The sequence below is a fragment of the Phaenicophaeus curvirostris genome, chromosome 2 (genome assembly GCF_032191515.1).
Source record: "Phaenicophaeus curvirostris isolate KB17595 chromosome 2, BPBGC_Pcur_1.0, whole genome shotgun sequence".
In the NCBI taxonomy this organism is placed as follows: Eukaryota; Metazoa; Chordata; class Aves; order Cuculiformes; family Cuculidae; genus Phaenicophaeus; species Phaenicophaeus curvirostris.
The window spans coordinates 9010274-9027356 of NC_091393.1; the positions used below are offsets into that span (position 1 = coordinate 9010274).

A 17083-nucleotide genomic window follows, 5' to 3' on the forward strand; every position below is an offset into this window, starting at 1 on the left:
AATACCTTAATTTCTTTGATATATAACTGGTCTGGGCACATACAAATAATACTCAGAAATTTATTGATCAGCAGACTACGAGATTTCTCCAAGAAACCTTGAAGTGTCATCTGGAGAAAACCTAAAGCCTGACCTTAAGGACATGAACTTATGTTTTTTGAATTAAACAAGAAAACAAAAAATCCTAACCAACCAACCACAACCTTTCATTAGTTAATTCAGTTTTACCAAAACCTTGGTATGGTTGCGTATCTCTTTGGCTTCTTCCATATTTTCAGATATCAGCTGCTCATAGAACTCTTGCAGTTGTCAGTCCATCCTTGATGAAATTCATTCTGTCTTATGTGAGTAATAATTAGAATTTTGACATATTCTACTGTTTGGACCATAATGATTTTTTCCCCTATAGTTTGTTAAATTGGAGGGTGGAGGTGTTTCCCAGGCTTTCAGCTTAAAAAAACCCAAACAAAAAGCCTCTTCCAAAACAGGCATATCTGTGTCAGTCTAATGTCTTTCGCATGCAGGGAACTTGTTCAGCTTCTAAGTTAGGCAAATAGATTTTTGTGAGACCCATGACAAATAGTTCTACATAGAAATAAGTTATAATCCTGAGACCAGGTTTTTCTTTTTGTCTTCAAAGTAAGCACATGTTGTTTCACAGTGGCTCTCTGAAGTAAGATAATTGATTCCTGCTGGTGTTTGATTAATCATCTTTTGCATGCAGTTGTAAGACTTACCATTGTCCCTTTAATTGACAATTTATGGTATAAACTGCTAACAGTGACAGATTTTAAAAAGATGAAGGATCATGAGAGAAGAGATGTAACATTAATGCTGTGGTTTGAAGGACAAGGAATCGCACCAGTAGTGGTTGGTGGGCTGCCCAGCTACGTACTCTGAAGAAAATTTCCATAGATATTGTTTTTCAGTGAAAGTTCCAAAGAATGTGGTGGTTTGAGGCTTAGTTTTGATGTTTGAATAATAGATTTTGATGTAATCTTCTCTGTGTTGTCTGAACCTGTAGATGTTTTAGGTGGCTGAAAACAAAGCTTTTGCTTGTTTGTGGTTTTTTAGTTTTCTTTTAAAGCTTTATAAAATCTCTTTTTGTACCACTTTTGTAATGATGATGCAAGTATTTTTTTTAAATGCTATATCTCTTGAAGTATTAGATGCTGCTTTGTCATTGAAGCCAGTTACGAAGTAAGCATGCACGTAAACAGCAGTGATTGTAGGAATACAGAGATGGCCAATTATGCTTATTTGTAAAATTAAAAGTAAAACAGTGTGCGTATTTTTTTCCTGTTGCTTACACACTTCTTTTTCCCTCCTCCTGGTTTCTTTAATTTTTGAGAAAAACACAACATGGTCTTTTTAATTAGTTTTCGTTTTGAATAAATTTACATGGTTTGAAAAATGAATGTTGTCTATAGATTATTCTTGCTTCCAAAGATCCGGCGCCAAGTTATCTATTTGAACATATATTGAATTATTTTTTTCATAAAGCATCTCATGTGCAGCTTTCAGCTCTCCTAATGTTGCATTGATTTAATATACACCCCCCCCCCCCCACCCCGCCCCATAGGTTTTCTGTTCATATTTGCCATCTTTTTTGGTTTTGGCTTTTTTCAACTGATACACAACATCTTGAAGTACTCATCCTTTATGTGGAGAAATTTTAGTTGAGCTGGTCTGTAATGAATTATGATTATAGTCCTAATACTGAAAGGAAGTATTTATTTAAGCCGCATGTGTGGTGCTGTGCTCCTGTAGTCAGATGTGATTTCCAGAGTGAGGATCTGTGCAGACAAGAGGACAGCTGCCTGTGCAGACCATTTGCCTGCATGGTTTCTGGGGGATGCTTGCTGCTTTGTTTTGACAGCAGAGATCCTGTGGGCATTACTTGTAAGAGCAATGGTGAATTTTAGAGAAGGCTACTGATAGCTTGTTATTTCTTCATGATCAGGACTTTCAAGGAGAAAGGGATGAGTTGGAAAAAGTCAGTCCCCTGCAACTCCCCATATATCCAAGGACTTTTACAAGTATGAGAAGTTCTAGGTTGAATGAGTCTTGAAAAGATGCTTTGAAGAAATTATGGTGTGGATGGTGAAACACCTATAATCTTTTAATCAAGTGTTCCCCTTTCCTGTGCTGTCAAAAGTAACCGTGGTGCAATCCAAGTGGGTTAGTTGTGCTGGGAAGATTTATGTCCCTTCACTAGTTATATCAGAGGCTGTTCAAGAACATTATATGTTGTGAACTTTTAGAACCATTGAATTATCTTGACAGCTTGTAATGCTCCTGTTTTCTTCTCGTGTTTGGCTTTCTGAGATTTTGACTTTTCTCAGGAGAACTTCTGTAATAAGACTTGTTTTTTCAGCACGTCTGCGTGCGAGGTGAAAGGAAAGGATCAGAGAAAGAAAGTTCAGCTTAGGGTTATGATCTCAGTTTTGGTGTAGACCACCAACGTGGTTAGTTGTGGCATGATCAGGCATCAGATCAATTACAGCAGCTCAGGTGGTAATTAGTAAAACTGACATAACTCAGGTTTGACTGACACACTGAATGTGGATGTACTTTTGAATTTTTTTGTCAGTTTTCTCTCCTGCACTTTTTTTTCCCCTGCCATGGTATTTCCTGTCTCACCATTCGATCGTGTATTGATAATTATGTTTTTTTTTTCAGTGGACTTACTAAGTGCAATCACATTGTGTTGGTTCCAAAAAGAAAGGACAGAGAGGTCTAAATTAATGGCTTGGGATCCCAAATACTGTCGTGATGTAAAGAAATTTTTAGAAAATTTCTGTGTGTGCAGCTGAACCAAGCTCACAAATTACTGGTGATAGTGTAGTAAGTTTTGGGATTTTCTTTGTGTGTGATGTGAGAAGAATGTTCCTTGGATAAATCTGTCAGTGTTTTATTAAAAAGTGTCTCAATAGTTGGCTGGGACATGGCAGCAGTGCAGTGTTAGTAAACACAGATAGATAAGAAAGGTGGTTCTTTTGAATGAAGCTCTGCAGGTTTATATTAGGCAAAATTCTGGTCCACATAATAAAGGAAAAACAAGAATAAAAGATATCTTAGCTGAATCTAACTGAATTACCCTCGTGTATTTCTTATGGCATTAAAACCTCTGCTATTTTTAATAGATTTTTCAGGCATCATTTTTTCTGGGCACAGCAACATGCTTTGGCATATATACATATATATATTTGTTTTTTGTACTTTTCACTTTAAATATTTTCTTTGTGATAATTGCATTGAACTAAGTTATCTGCTTTTCTGAATCAATAGGTTTAAACTTTTAACTATAAAAAATCCTTCTAAACTGCTTTCTTACAATGTCTGTCATGATTTTTTTTTTTTCAGCACAATGTAAGTCAGAATAGTAGAGATTTAGAGGGTATGTCTTTAGATATAATGTTTTAACCACTGCTTTTGCAGGTACATGATGCTGATTGATGGCAAGAATGAAGTTTATATGATTGATAGAGACAACTCGATTTTTCATGTATCTAATCTGGAATTTCCATTTCGTAAAGATCTTCGTGCACATCTAGCAAACACTCTTCTGGATGGGGTAAGGAGCATACTGTTTAATTATTGTAACAATATCAATGCCTTTTGCTTTTCTTCAGAAATGGTGCCAAATTTTTAGGCCTGGATCGGTGAATCATGTGATTTCAGGAGTAATATAGATTGAGTCACTGGCTGCATGTGGGAATCGTTTCATAAGTCATTTCTTATCTACAGAAAAGCAGTGATGACAGCTCTGGGGGGAGCTGTTTGTCTTTGAAATAAATCAAGGTATCGAGATGGCATTCTCTGAACATGAGAAAATACTTGAAGAGAAGCTAAAGAAATAAATGCAGAACCTCATCTCTTGTTACTGTTTCATATTTTCATATAGTAAAAAGGGTCAATTTAATCTAGTTAATGTAAATATTTCTAAAATTTGATAAGATTTTTATCATCTTGTTAGACTTGTGAATTGATGTCTTCACTTCTGTCGCCTTTATTTGTAGCTCATCAGAATTATTGACTGCAATCTAGAAATGGCTTAGTTACGTTTGTTTAAGACTAAAACATTTCTGAGTTATCATACTAATTTAAACTACGTAAACTTGCTGATTAACTTTGTAAGCTACTTGAAAAATGGGCTGTAAAACATCTTTGTTGCTTGAAGGCCAATCTGGAGTGTTCTTGTGAACTTTTCAGAACAGTAGCACAAGAAGGGAGTACTCATGTCTTGACATTCCTATTTCAGATGAGTGAAAACTTCATTAGCTGTTATACTAAATAGCTGTCAAGGCAGATGAATGCCGTTTCCTATCATGTTGCAGTAGCACTGGAGGCTTTTTACGTTGCTGTCACTTTTACTTGTTGATATACTGAATATCTGAGATGATCTTTAATATTGGTCTTATGAAGCCTAATAGATCTTTCAGATAATGGGAGACTATATTGTCCTTGTTAACATTCTTTACTTTCTCAGGCTGTTGTTGTCAGTATTCTTGAAATGTCACTTCTGTGAATGCTCTGTCCTACTGAATGAACATTTACCCATGAAGCATGTATAAATCAAATCTGTGAGGGTAATTATTGCAAGGAACAATCTACCTTCTCAGTGACAGGGGAGCAGATAATGGAATATTTTCTACCACCTCTGCTTCAATGAAAAATTGAGACTATAATGCAAGAAGTGCCATGCTGACAGCTCAAAAGGGGTTGCACAAGCTGTCGTGTCTGGTAGGAGCCTCTTCAGCCAGGTAGCTTCCTAATGACGTACATAATAATATTCTTAATGATATACATTAGGTTCCATACTGTTGAGATGAAAAGCCTGGTACTATTTATTTTTTACCCTGCTCTTTCTAAGGCTTTTGAAAGGTAGTGGCTTGCCGGTGTCCGTATGGTGCTATCCTGGGTGTTCTTTAGGGAAACATTTCTTTTGAGTTTCAAACTGGATAATTTAGTAAAGGTGGCTAATATGGACATGGTGGAAGACAGGATTCTCTTCAGAATAAATGAAGTTCTCTCGGTTAACTGGGATGTGAACTATAATTTCAACTAATTTCTGGTTTCTGTAAAAGTTTGACTGTTATAGTGTCTTTCAGTATTTCATTTTATTGTCATAAAAGTAGTCTTATGATTCTCTCCCTCCCCCAGCTTTTTCAGGAACTGGAAAGCAAAATGACATTAAATGAACAAGTATTGGTTGAATGAAGCACCTTGAGATAAAACTAAAACCTTTCAATGGAAAAAAATTCATAGTACAGGTTTCTAAATTTAAGTATGATCAGTTAAAAAAAAAGAAAACACAAAACCCTCTTGATTTGTCTTTTCATTTGAAATTCCTTTCAATAGGTTTGAGAATAAAATCTGCCTATTATTTGAAGCATCAGCTTAGCTTTATAATTGAGTATTTATGTAATGTTGGTGCCAAATGATAATTTCCATGACTGTTCCTTTATTCTAGATCTATATATAATTTCTTTCTTTTTTCTTAATCCACTGGAAGAAAAATTTGGCTTTTTTGTGTCAACACTAATTAACTTTGTTAATTAGCGCTAAAGGGCTGTCAAAGTTAATTCTTTAGTTACAGGTTGAAGTAGTTCATACTTGCTGCCTTGAAGTAGCCTTCTCTCTCTCAGAGAATGAAACTACAGAGTGAGGTGGCCCGATTTGCATTGCTTTAACGTCATCTTAAAAAGTCTGAGAAAGAAGGAAAGACAAATCAGAGATATCAGTGCCGTGCAGCAAAACAACTAGTGTTAAGAATACAAAATGTTAGGTAATTTCCCCTAACTGTGTTTGGAATGTCAGTGTATATAAAACTTTGGTGAAGGCAATTTCCATGAATTCAGTGATCTGTTAACTTGCTTTAAGGCTTCTGGTGTAAGCCTTTCATGTGGTTGACTTTGAGAATTTCAAACGCGTTTTCAGTGCACTTCAGGCTAGAATTACTTGCAAACAGTTCTTACTATGATCAGTTCTGTCTTGGGCACTGACAGATCTCCTGCAGTACTCTGTGCTCATCTCCAGCTCCTCAGTTGTGATTCTTCTCCTGGCATGGAAGAAAGTTTTCTGCAAAGCTCATTAAAGCTAATTTGAATATTACCTACAGGTGACTGGTATAATATGAAGTATTCCTTTAGAAGCCAAGTGTTTTGCATCCATACTGCTGTCTGAGGGAGTAAATAGATTTCTGTTCAAGTGTTTTGGCTGTCATGCAAGAAAACTAATTAGTTATTTTCAGGAACTTTCTTGGCATTCTGCTCAGCTTAACTTTGGAATGGTTGAGTGTAAAATGCAGAGGCATTATTAGATTTGAGATACTTTTAACATTTTAATACGATTTTCTGTGTTTTTTTTAATTCACATATAAAATACTATTCACACTTTAAGACTTAGGAGGGCCAAGGACTGCCAAAGTGGAGAGTGAGATTGAGATTGATTTATGTTTTTTCAATCAGTGGAAACCTCACTTATTTGTAAGCTTTCTCAGAAATGGCATAACTTACAACTTTTTGAGTTTGCAAAGGCTAGAACTTTGTGCAAAATAGATTTTCTTAAAAAATAAAGTTCTCCCTTTCTGAAATACAGTGCCCAAAAGAACGGCAAAGCACAGGAGGAACAGGAACGGTAAACACACGTGTGATTAGATCCCACGCTCTCTGTCAACAAAAAATACATTCTGCAGGTGGCTGGAAAAATGATATCTTTTGCTTTGTGATTAAATTTTGGATTATTTTAAGCCTGAGTTACTGGCTTTACGTATGTGATTCAAGGGAAAAAGTCCATGAACTTAGTCCAGCGTTGTGCTTTTGGTACATGTCTAGCTAGAAGTTCTTAGCACAGTTGCTGTTTCTGGTAGGCTGTAAGACTGCACTTTGCAGCACCAGAAGATTAAGAAAAGGAGATTAACACCAGCATAGTTTTGCTAGATAATATCAAGAAAACTGGCTATTGGACCTCGGTCTGTAGGCTTGCAGGTTAAGCTAATACTAGCAGCTAATGGACAAGCAGTAAAGATGATGCATCATGTCAGTGGTAATTTTAGAAAACACAGTAGTGTCTCTAAATCTACTTGAGGTCTATAAAAGGAAATGGATGGATCAGGTGCGCTGTATGGATACTTGTGTTCTATTATCATGTGCATGGTTTTGGGTTTAAGTGATTTTTAGTTATCTAAAAAACTGGCTTCGGTATAGACTTACAGTATCGGGTTGTTACTCAGATCAAACTGAGTGAATTTGAATGTGACCAGTTTCTCAAATATTACATTTCTCCAGCAGTCTATGAACTTGCCTTTGAGGTCTGTTCCCTGAGGTATTTTTTAATTCTCATCATTTCAAGAAAGATTTTGAAATCGGGCTGCTAAATAATGATGTGTGAGAGTATTTCTAATCTGAATTATGATCACTTTAAAGCTTTTTCCACATGACAGTTGTATTGGCATAACTAATAGAGCAGTGAATGTTGTCATGTCAGAGATGAGCAGCGCAGGAATTTGTCATCTCTACTTCTGAGGCATATTGTGCTATTGTTTATTTGCGTTGGTGACTGGGATTTAAGTCAGGATGTGAAAAGAGAACAAGAGGCAAGGCAGGAAGAAAAGTGAGGGTGTGAGTGAGGAGTCTCATTCAGAGGGACTTGAACAAGCTAGAGAATTGGGCCTGTGTGGACCTCATGAGGCTCAACAAGGCCAAGTGCAAGGTTCTACACCCAGGTTGGGGCAATCCTTGGTTTCAGTGCAGGTTGGGGGATGATGTGATTGAGAGCAGCTCTGCAGAGAAGGACTTGGTGGGGGGTCCTGGTGAATGAAAAGCTGGACATGAGCCGGCAATGTGCGCTCGCAGCCCACAAGGCCAACTGTATCCTGGGCTGCATCAAAAGAAGCGTGGCCAGCAGGGCCAGGGAGGTGATTCTGCCCCTCTATTCTGGTCTCACGAGACCTCACTTGGAGTCCTGCGTTAAGTTCTGGATTTCTCAGCACAGGAAGGACATGGCTCTGTTGGAATGGGTCTGGAGGAGGGCCATGAAAATGGTCAGTGGGCTGGAGCACCTCTGCTCTAAGGACAAACTGAGGGAGTTGAGGTTGTTCGGCCTTGAGAAGTCTCTGAGGAGACCTTATAGTGACCTTCCACTACTTAAAGGGGGTCTGCAGGACAGATGGGGACAGAAGTTTTAGCAAGGTCTGTTGTGATGGGACAGGGAACGATGGCTTTAAGGGAGGGTAGATTTACACTGGATATAAGGAAGAAATTTTTTACAGTGAGGCTGGTGAAATACTGGAGCAGGTTGCTCAGGGAGATAGTGGAGGCACCATCCCGGGAAACATTCAAGGTCAGGTTGGAGGGTGCTCTGGGCAGCCTGGTCTAGTGGAAGATGTACCTGCTCGTGCAGTGGAGTTGGGCTGAATGACCTGTAAAGGTCCCTTCCAGCCCAAAGCATTCCATGATTCTATGATTTATCAGTAGTAGAGTCAAAAGGGTTTATCTATGTCTGAAGTAGAAAAAAAGTTGTTTTATGAAACTAATTCCATGTTAAAACTGAACATTCCAGAGAGGGTTTAAACATAATTCTTGGTTTTCTTGACTGTATTTTATAATTCTTCTTAAACTGAATATTTAGAGATTCAGGTTTTGAAAATTAGGCATAAAATCATGTAATACCAGGAACTGAAATGTTTTCAGGGTTTTTCATACAAGTGCCAGCTTTACATCAAAGCTGAGGCTCTGAATATGCATGCTCAGGAAATGAGTCCTTAAACATCAAGTATATGTTCAATTAAATGCATTTTAAAACATTTTTTTTACCTGCTAATGTGATTGATAGTTGAAAGAAATACAGTATAATCAGGAATTATTCTGGGTAAGATTTTGGTTTAGGGTTTTTTTCTTCCCCCCCCCCCCCTTTTTTTTACCTCCTTCTGCATTTTATTTCTACACACTCTTTCCAAGTTTGAATGTTATGCCTTCCTTCTCTCTTAGGGTGTACCTACTCCACCTGTTCTTGAAGTTAGTTATAAAATTTATTGTTCAAGAAGGCATTGCAGCACTGAATCTGCTGTTCCTTTGAGATCTCACCGGTGTCTTTACTCGGATATTGGAAAGTAACAGAATAGTGTTTTATTGCATCACTTCTATGCAGACTTTTTGCCAATGTTATTTGGCAATGTCTGTGACTAAATATTTTTTAGAGTTAAGAATAAGATAATGTAATGTTGCAAAGGAGTATTTTTCAGTCATTGAATTATTTTTTTTTAATGATGTGGAAAGATGTGTAAGGGCAGTTCAAGTAGTCATTCACAATGCCTGTGAATGCTGTATTTGGCTGTGAAAGTCCAATCTCCATCTCAGTGTTATGTTCAGAAGATGAGATTCCAAACTATTAAGCAGGCAACTGATGTATTTCCCAGTGTTTTTTGAGAACAATGGTTTCATGTCATCTAGTTTAGTTTAAAATGCTTCAAGCTTTGTGTTTACTTTAAAACAGATCAATGTTTTTACAACTGCTTGCTTATTTTTCAAAGCCAAATGCGATTAAATGCTAGGTGCAATTCAAGAGGCTTGGTATGGCTAGAGGCTGAAAGTCAGTCTTACGTTGAGACTTGTTTGGGTTTAATTTGTAGAAGTTGTGGATCCTAAGAGAATTTAAAAGGTTGTGAAACATGAAAATGCTACTGACCTAGCAAGAAACAAATGAAACAACATTAATTTGAGTCGATATAAGATTCTCTTTTGGAATAATTCTTGAGCTCACAATTTGTTTTCATCATGCTATAATGATCTGTTTTCACCTTTTTGAACTGTTCTCTGTCCAATGTGTGAATTTGGAATTTTAACTTGGTGTTGGCAGCAAAAAATCCTTAGCTGATAAAACTAGCTTGTTAGCCAAGAATAGGGCAGGAGGGGAGGGGCAGGGGGAAGATTGGTTGCATTGAGAGAAGTGAGTATTTCCAGTTATATGGAAAAGACCTACCAATTGGTTGGTTATAATCATGACTAATTTATATCAAACTAAACATTCCTTATTTCTTTATCAAACCAATAAACCAAACAATTTTTAATTTTATATCATATGAAGGCCAAGATAGGTATGCAAGCACTGGCATGTAAAATGTATATTTTTTTTGTATGTACTGTTAAGTGCAGGAGACACTTCCATGTTTGGATGTCGGTTGTTAATAGTCTTTATTCTAGCTGATGTAGTTTCAAGATGGTTTACCAGTATATATTGAATGTTAACTAATTCCATGTGATGCAGATAGTATCTGTGATATATCCATTTGAAGAAACTCTTCTGTTTAGTCACAGTGCGACACTCAAGATAATTGCAGTTGTCACTGCTGCCTAGGATCCTGTTAAAGTGAAAAGATAGAACCTGAGCGTAGAAAATGGATGTTAATGCTTGTTTGTTCCTTCCTTGTTGTGGTAGTTCCTGTTGTAGGTGAGATTTCCAAAAGGGCTTGGTTGACTGATAATCGCAGTTCTTAATGAGGTTTCTAACTCATTATTCTCTCAAGAAAAAGAGTGATTTTGAAAGCTGTGGGGAAACTAATCTATTAATATTGCAGATGAGAATGTGGAGTCTTAGTACATCTTCCTGGCTTATTTTTGAATGAGAGACACTTAAGACCACAGTAATATTTTTATAGTCTTGACCCATTGTAAAATCTTTTTCATAATCAAGACGTGTCCAGTATTTGCATCACGCTTACAAATATGTGCAAGCTTACATGTGTAGATGTATTGACAATTGTCTATATTACTGAAATAAATGTAAATGTCATCTCTTTTCTTTTAAGGAAATGATCATCGACAAGGTTAATGGACAGGTTGTCCCCCGGTACTTGATATATGACATTATTAAGTTTAATGTGAGTACTTTCATTTTATTGCTTTTATCATTAGTTATTATTGATTCTCATTTCCATTTTTATCTTATTTGTATAAGCAAGAGGCTTAGAGTAAATTCAAACACCAAAAGTGTTATATATATTTTGTAACTCAATAACAAGCAACAAATCAGAGTTAAGATTGAAAGCAGCCTTGTAGTAGCCATTGATTTATTTCCACCTGCTCAGGAAAAGATGGCAGGTAGAATCAGTCTGCTAAACACAGCTGGAAAATTTCTAGAGTATGTTGAAACTATTTAGGCAATGAAACTGAGAGGAGATGGAGAAGTTGGCCTGCAAGTGGTGTATTTGTTACCAGAGCATCACAGTGTTCCTTGTTAGGCTCTTTATTAAATTTCTGTGAAACCAGGCCAGCTGCTCCTCTGTTAAGTACTCAGCAGCAAGCTCTCCTATTTATTACATATTTTCACATGTTTCTGTCTTAGCCCTTATTAAGAAATAAATTTTCTGGTGATTTCTCTGTTACGTCTAAGGAAGAGAATATGTCCTTCTGGAAGGACAAATTTAATCTTCTATATATTTTTAAAACCATATTTAAAGTAATTTTTTTGAAAACAAAGTGTGTACTAGTTTTGATTGGGATTAAGTAAATTTTCTTCGTAGGCGCTGATATGGTACTGTGTTTTGGGTTTGTGACCAGGACAGTGCTGATAACACAGGGATGTCTTAGCTATCGCTGAGCAGTAGAGCTTGCACAGTGTTAAGGCCTTTTCTGCTTTTCACCCCACCCTAGCAATGAATAGGCTGAGGGTGCACAAGAAGTTGGGAGGGGACACAGCTGGGACAGCTGATGTCAACTGACCAAAAGGATATTGCATACCATATGACATCATATTCACCATATAAAGCTGAGGGAAGAAGGATGAAGAGGGGATGTTCAGAACTATGGTGCTTGTTTTCCCAAGTAACCATTAGGTGTAATAGAGCCCTGTTTTCCGGGAGAGGGCTGAACACTTGCCTGCAATGGGAAGCAGTGAATGAGTTTCTTGTTTCACTTTACCTCCGTGCACAGCTTTTGCTTTACCTAATAAACTGTCTTTATGTCAACCCCTGAGTTCTCACACTTTTACCCTTTTTGTTCTTTCCCTAATCCCATTCTAGGGACAGTGAGTGAGCGGCTGCGTGAGGCTTGGCTCCCTACTGTAGTTAAACCACAACAATCTGTTAAGTTTGGTCACTAGGCCTGTGATACAATCGCCCATGTAAAAGCATGCTAGTATCTGTTAATGCTTCTGGAAAAAAACAAAATAATTGTTTCAGTGCTCCCAGCATGATAAACAGTATTGCTAAACCTGTGTGTCCAAGCTTGAGTAAGATACTATTCAGCTTGAGTCAGCCCCTCAGTGTAAATGTGAGTTGCAAATGTAGGTAGGGTACTAGTCACCAAAAACAACTTTGGTATTCTTGGAAATGTAGTCATACTGTGTTTAAGACAACTGCTTTTAAAGTAATAATTTGTGGGGAATACATGTTAGCTTAAGAATAGAAGCTCTTAGTTAACTCATTTTAATTCTGCATCTTCATGATCTTTAAACTTTTCTGAAAAGTAGGTAATAGTTTTCTGGATCCCTCCTATGATTTCAGTAAGCAAAAATTCTTTGTAGACTTCTGAAAAATATGATCTTCTATAAGTACTCTTGGGTTCTTGTTTTTCCTTTGTTTCCTTACCTCTGCCTGTGATTCCCTGTTTACCTTCATGTCTTTCCTTGTCTCTGCTCTCACTTTGTGTCTAACTTACCATTCACTGCTCTTACTGTCCTTTTGAAAAAGGTGTGTGACACTACCATATCCTTGTCTGTAAATTCAGAGACACAGGTTTGAGCAGGGCTGTAAATGCTTTAAAACTTGTTTATGTATTTTTTTTTGTGTGGTTTTTTTTTTTAATGTGCTGGAGATGAGAGAGAGGAGTTAGTTACTACGTAATACTATTTTAATGTCAAGGACAAATTAAGATAACGTTATCAGTATGACTACAAGCAGGGCTTCAGCTGCAAGGAGTCATTAGCAATGGTCCTACTACCAAGATTAAAAACCACAGCAGTTTTTAGGTTAATTTTAGAAGCTTAATTACAAAAATGGGCACCCGAGGATGTTTGACTTGGCAAGAAGTGATCAACAGAATTTTATCACCAAGAGAGGTAGATCTATTAAAAACTTGTAACTGGCAAGAAAAAGATAAGTTCCTTTTTAAGTTGTGCAAGTTAGATTTGTGTAAATTCTCCTAGCAGAGCTTCAAATCAAATAATTATGCAAAGCATTAGTGCTGTTTAAAGCCGAAACATTCATAGAATCATAGAATAGTTTGGGTTGGAAGGGATCTTAAGGTATCATCCAGTTCTAACCCTCCTGCCATGGGCAGGGATGCCTCCCACCAGACCAGGCTGCTCAAAGCCCCATCCAACCTGGCCTTGAACACCTCCAGGGATGGGGCAGCCACAGCTTCCCTGGGCAACCTGTGCCAGTGCCTCACCACCCTCATAGTGAAGAGATTCTTCCTTATAGCTAGTCTAAATCTGTCCCTCTCTAATTTAAAGCTATTCCCCCTAGTCCTATCACTACACACCTTTAGTGAGCAGTCCCTCTCCAGCTTTCTTGTAGCCCCTTCAGGTCTGGAAGGTCACTATAAGATCTTCTCTTCTCCAGCCTGAACAACCCCAACTCTCTGAGCCTGACCTCATAGCAGAGGTGCTTCATTTGTCTCATTATCTTTGTAGCCCTCCTGTAGACCTGTTCCAACAGTTCCATATCCTTTTTATGTTGAAAATTCCAGAACTGGACACTATTGCAGGTAGGATCTCACAGGAGTGGAATAGAGGAGCAGAATCACCTCCCTCGCCCTGCTGGCCACGCTTCTTTTTATGTGACCCAGGACCTTACAAAGCAAACACTCTCCCACTCTACAAAAAAACCCCAAAACCACAGACAGCTGTGTGAGGTGCTCTAGAATTCCTTGTGATTGTGAAAGTAGTCGTGCCCTCTGAAGGTGAATGGTGGAGTTACTGTATTCACTGTCTCTCATGTGAATTATGAGATTTCCAGCATGCCTCCCATCTCATCCTCCACAGTGACTCAGCATACTCTGCAGTTAGAGATGTGACATAGCAGCTGGAGAAATGTGAATACAAACCCCACTGACCAATACCTTTGCTCAGGCAAACCGCATGTTTTAGTCAGGTCTAGTAAACTAGAGATATTTTCAACTGACCTTGTAATCAAATGCTTAACCTGTTTTGCCTGCAGACTCTCCCCTCCTTGCTAAGTGAAAGTGTTAAAAAGTTCTCTGGCTTTGTCAGAATATTCCTTCTGAAATATTGCACTCTCAAATTCCATATTAAATCCCAAAGACTTATGTGTGCTATTTCTTAATACTACAGAGATCATGTTAGGTTGACCAGCACTCACAGAAAAATGCAGAAGTTAGTACTAAAATAAGATTATATATAGTTTTCAGAATCCACCATGTATTTATAGTAAGATATATGCCAACAGGCACCCCTTAGGAAGACTGTAAACGGTACAGTGAAAGCTGTTAACATCTATATAGAAAAACTATGGAATTAAATTTTAGATCACAACAAAATAATGTCATAATTAAAATTTTCCAAATGTCATATGCTGTAATAAAATTTTGAAACATTGGTGTATTTGGCCAGCAGTATTGTCATGCTTCGGAACTGTAGTGTAATCCCTTCTTGTATTTATTTGAGTTCTTCATTACCATAGTTTTAGGGAGCTAAATAGTGTTAAAATTTGTGTTTGGAAAGGTAGCAGTTAAGGCAGGGCAACCTAGTCTCTGATCTATGATGTATTTCTCTGGCTTTTAACAGGGAGACATGTAGGACTGAAGACTGATACCCAAATGAACCCCAGAATGCTTAGTCTGGCTTTTCTGAGTCAAATTAACTGAGTACAGTGGCCACTGTTGCCTTTTATGAGCAGAAATTGTGAAAGGGTATGTTTTATTCTTAAAGCTGTACGCTTAAAGTTTCAGCCTAAAAACCACAGAGTTCCCAAACTATAAATAGTTGTGTTCAGTTTGTCCCTTGCAGTTCTGGCATTTGGAAAGTGTTTAAAAGACCAATGTCGGTTTGAGGTTTAAGAGAAGCAGTAGTCTGCTAGAAACAGATCAGCTGGGAGTAAAGGGAACAATTTTCATTTTATGTACAATACTATGATTCTGGGAGAACATCATGGAATCACAAAGCTGAGTGTGTCAGTACATCAAGGGATCTTTCTTCAGACTTAGTCATGCTCAGGTGAAGTCCTGACTCAGGGGAGGTAAGGAAGTCACCTTAAAAAAGGATGATGGGTTTATCAGGAGAGTATTGTAACAGAAACTTAACACTTGGTAGAGGGTATAGGAAAAAAGAAATGGAAGAGGGTAGTGAGAGAGCAAAATGAGAGAATGAGCAGGGAAAACCTACCTTTTACAAATTTTAATCCACGTTGTTATCAGTGGGGCTTATTATACTTAGCTTTTTGATTTTGCTGTGGTGTATCAGCAATAAACTACAGCATCCTTCTAGAAAAAATGAAGGAAACTGAGAGAATAAACTGATTGAAATATGTAGTGTGTATTTAGCTCTAGATACAGGAAAACTCTCAGGAAGAAAGAAAATAAAAATTTGAGTTTCAGTGATTGAGAGAGAATTATCCTGGAGTTCTTAGATTACAACCATGTTTTCCCTATCTTGTCTGTCTCTTTTCATGATAAATTTTGTATTAAATTCTGATGTTTATCACCTGTGGCTGCTGAAATAGTCAAGTCTTCAGGGATGCTGATTGAAATATTTGTCTTTGTTTCTTTTAATTACCGTTTCTGTGGCATCTAGTTTCTAGGAGCTTGTGGTAACGCATCCGATTGTGTCACAAGAGATACCTGTGTCAGGAAGAAGAAATGATCCAACAGGAGATTTGGAAAAGATTAGGTTTTTTTAATTGTAATTTTCTGCAGTCTGAATCATGATGTTGATTATTGATAGCAGCTCAAAATATGACATTGCTGTCTTGCTTCTTTTGTCTCACATGCTAAAATAGAATTTGTAGAAAGGAAGCTATGTGCTACTGAAATAAGCCTGCCTTTTGACCTCAACTTTTGGAGGAAACAGAGCAATCCCTGCTTTTTCTTTTCTGCTTTACTTCACTCTTTATACAAAGAGCAATTGTAAGAATATAAAATCATCTCTCAAAGCCCATTCTGGGAGTTTGAATAAATGTATATTAATAAATGAAATTACAAAAGGCAGGATCCTGCTACTGGAAGTTTTTAAGTAGTTAAAAATTTAAGTTACTTTAAGTTAACTTTAAGTAGTTTAAATGGTCCCTGGCGCAGTTTTGGCCCTGGCTGACTACAGTGCTCTTGAGGAGTTCTCAAGAATAGACTCAAGTTTAACAGTGCTCAGGCACCATGCTTATCAATTGATCTGAAGTGTCATCATTCTCTTTTGGAGAGTGAGAGCATGAACTTTCTCAGACAGCCGGTGGCTTCAGGAGCAGAGATGAGGGCTTTGCTGGTTTGGTTCACCAGTGTCGATGTACCCACAGTATCTTCTAGTTCACAGACTTGGGGCTCACCTCTCTGAAGTTCAGGAAGTAGTGTTTTGTGAAATAGCAGATATTCCATGCTAGTAATATGCTTCTTCTTTTACCTCCCACAACAGAATTCTGTACCGTGTAAAAGAAGATCCAAGAAGTATGAAAACTAGCATGCCACTTACGCTTGTCAGTGGAAAAGGTGGCACCAACATGGGAAAATGGTCATTATCATGTCAAGTTGCATTTGGCATATGAGATGTTTCTTGAAGCAGAAATCAGTTATAGTCAATTTTTTCTTACAACCTAAATGGATCTTTTTTTCATAAGAAGAATCTTTTTTTTTTATTTAAAAATGAGAAAGTATTTCTTAAAAAACCCCATGTATTTATTTAGCTCTCAATATTTCATTTGAGGGGTTTTTGTCCACATTTATGTCCTTGGTTATGTGTGCATTTTGCACCTGTGAAATCTGGAATTTTCATATTCATCTGAACATAAAAGGCTAATGGCACCCAACAGTCCTTATGGTGTTTAGTCTTAATGAGTACAGAGCTAAATCCTTGCAATGCCTTTTACTTTCCTGCTTCCTGATTTGTGTCTGTACGTAGCTGAGTTCATAGCGCTACC

General features: G+C 37.5%; 1 protein-coding gene across 2 annotated transcripts in view; it reads left to right on the top strand.

The window, feature by feature from the left end:
- Positions 1-17083, top strand: part of RNGTT (RNA guanylyltransferase and 5'-phosphatase) — a 189613-nt gene that overhangs the window by 46829 nt on the left and 125701 nt on the right. For both annotated transcript variants that reach the window (XM_069851265.1, XM_069851266.1), the window contains exons 9-10: positions 3442-3577; positions 10811-10882. In XM_069851265.1, coding sequence (XP_069707366.1) covers positions 3442-3577; positions 10811-10882 — 208 coding nt within the window. The remainder of the gene's footprint in view (positions 1-3441; positions 3578-10810; positions 10883-17083) is intronic.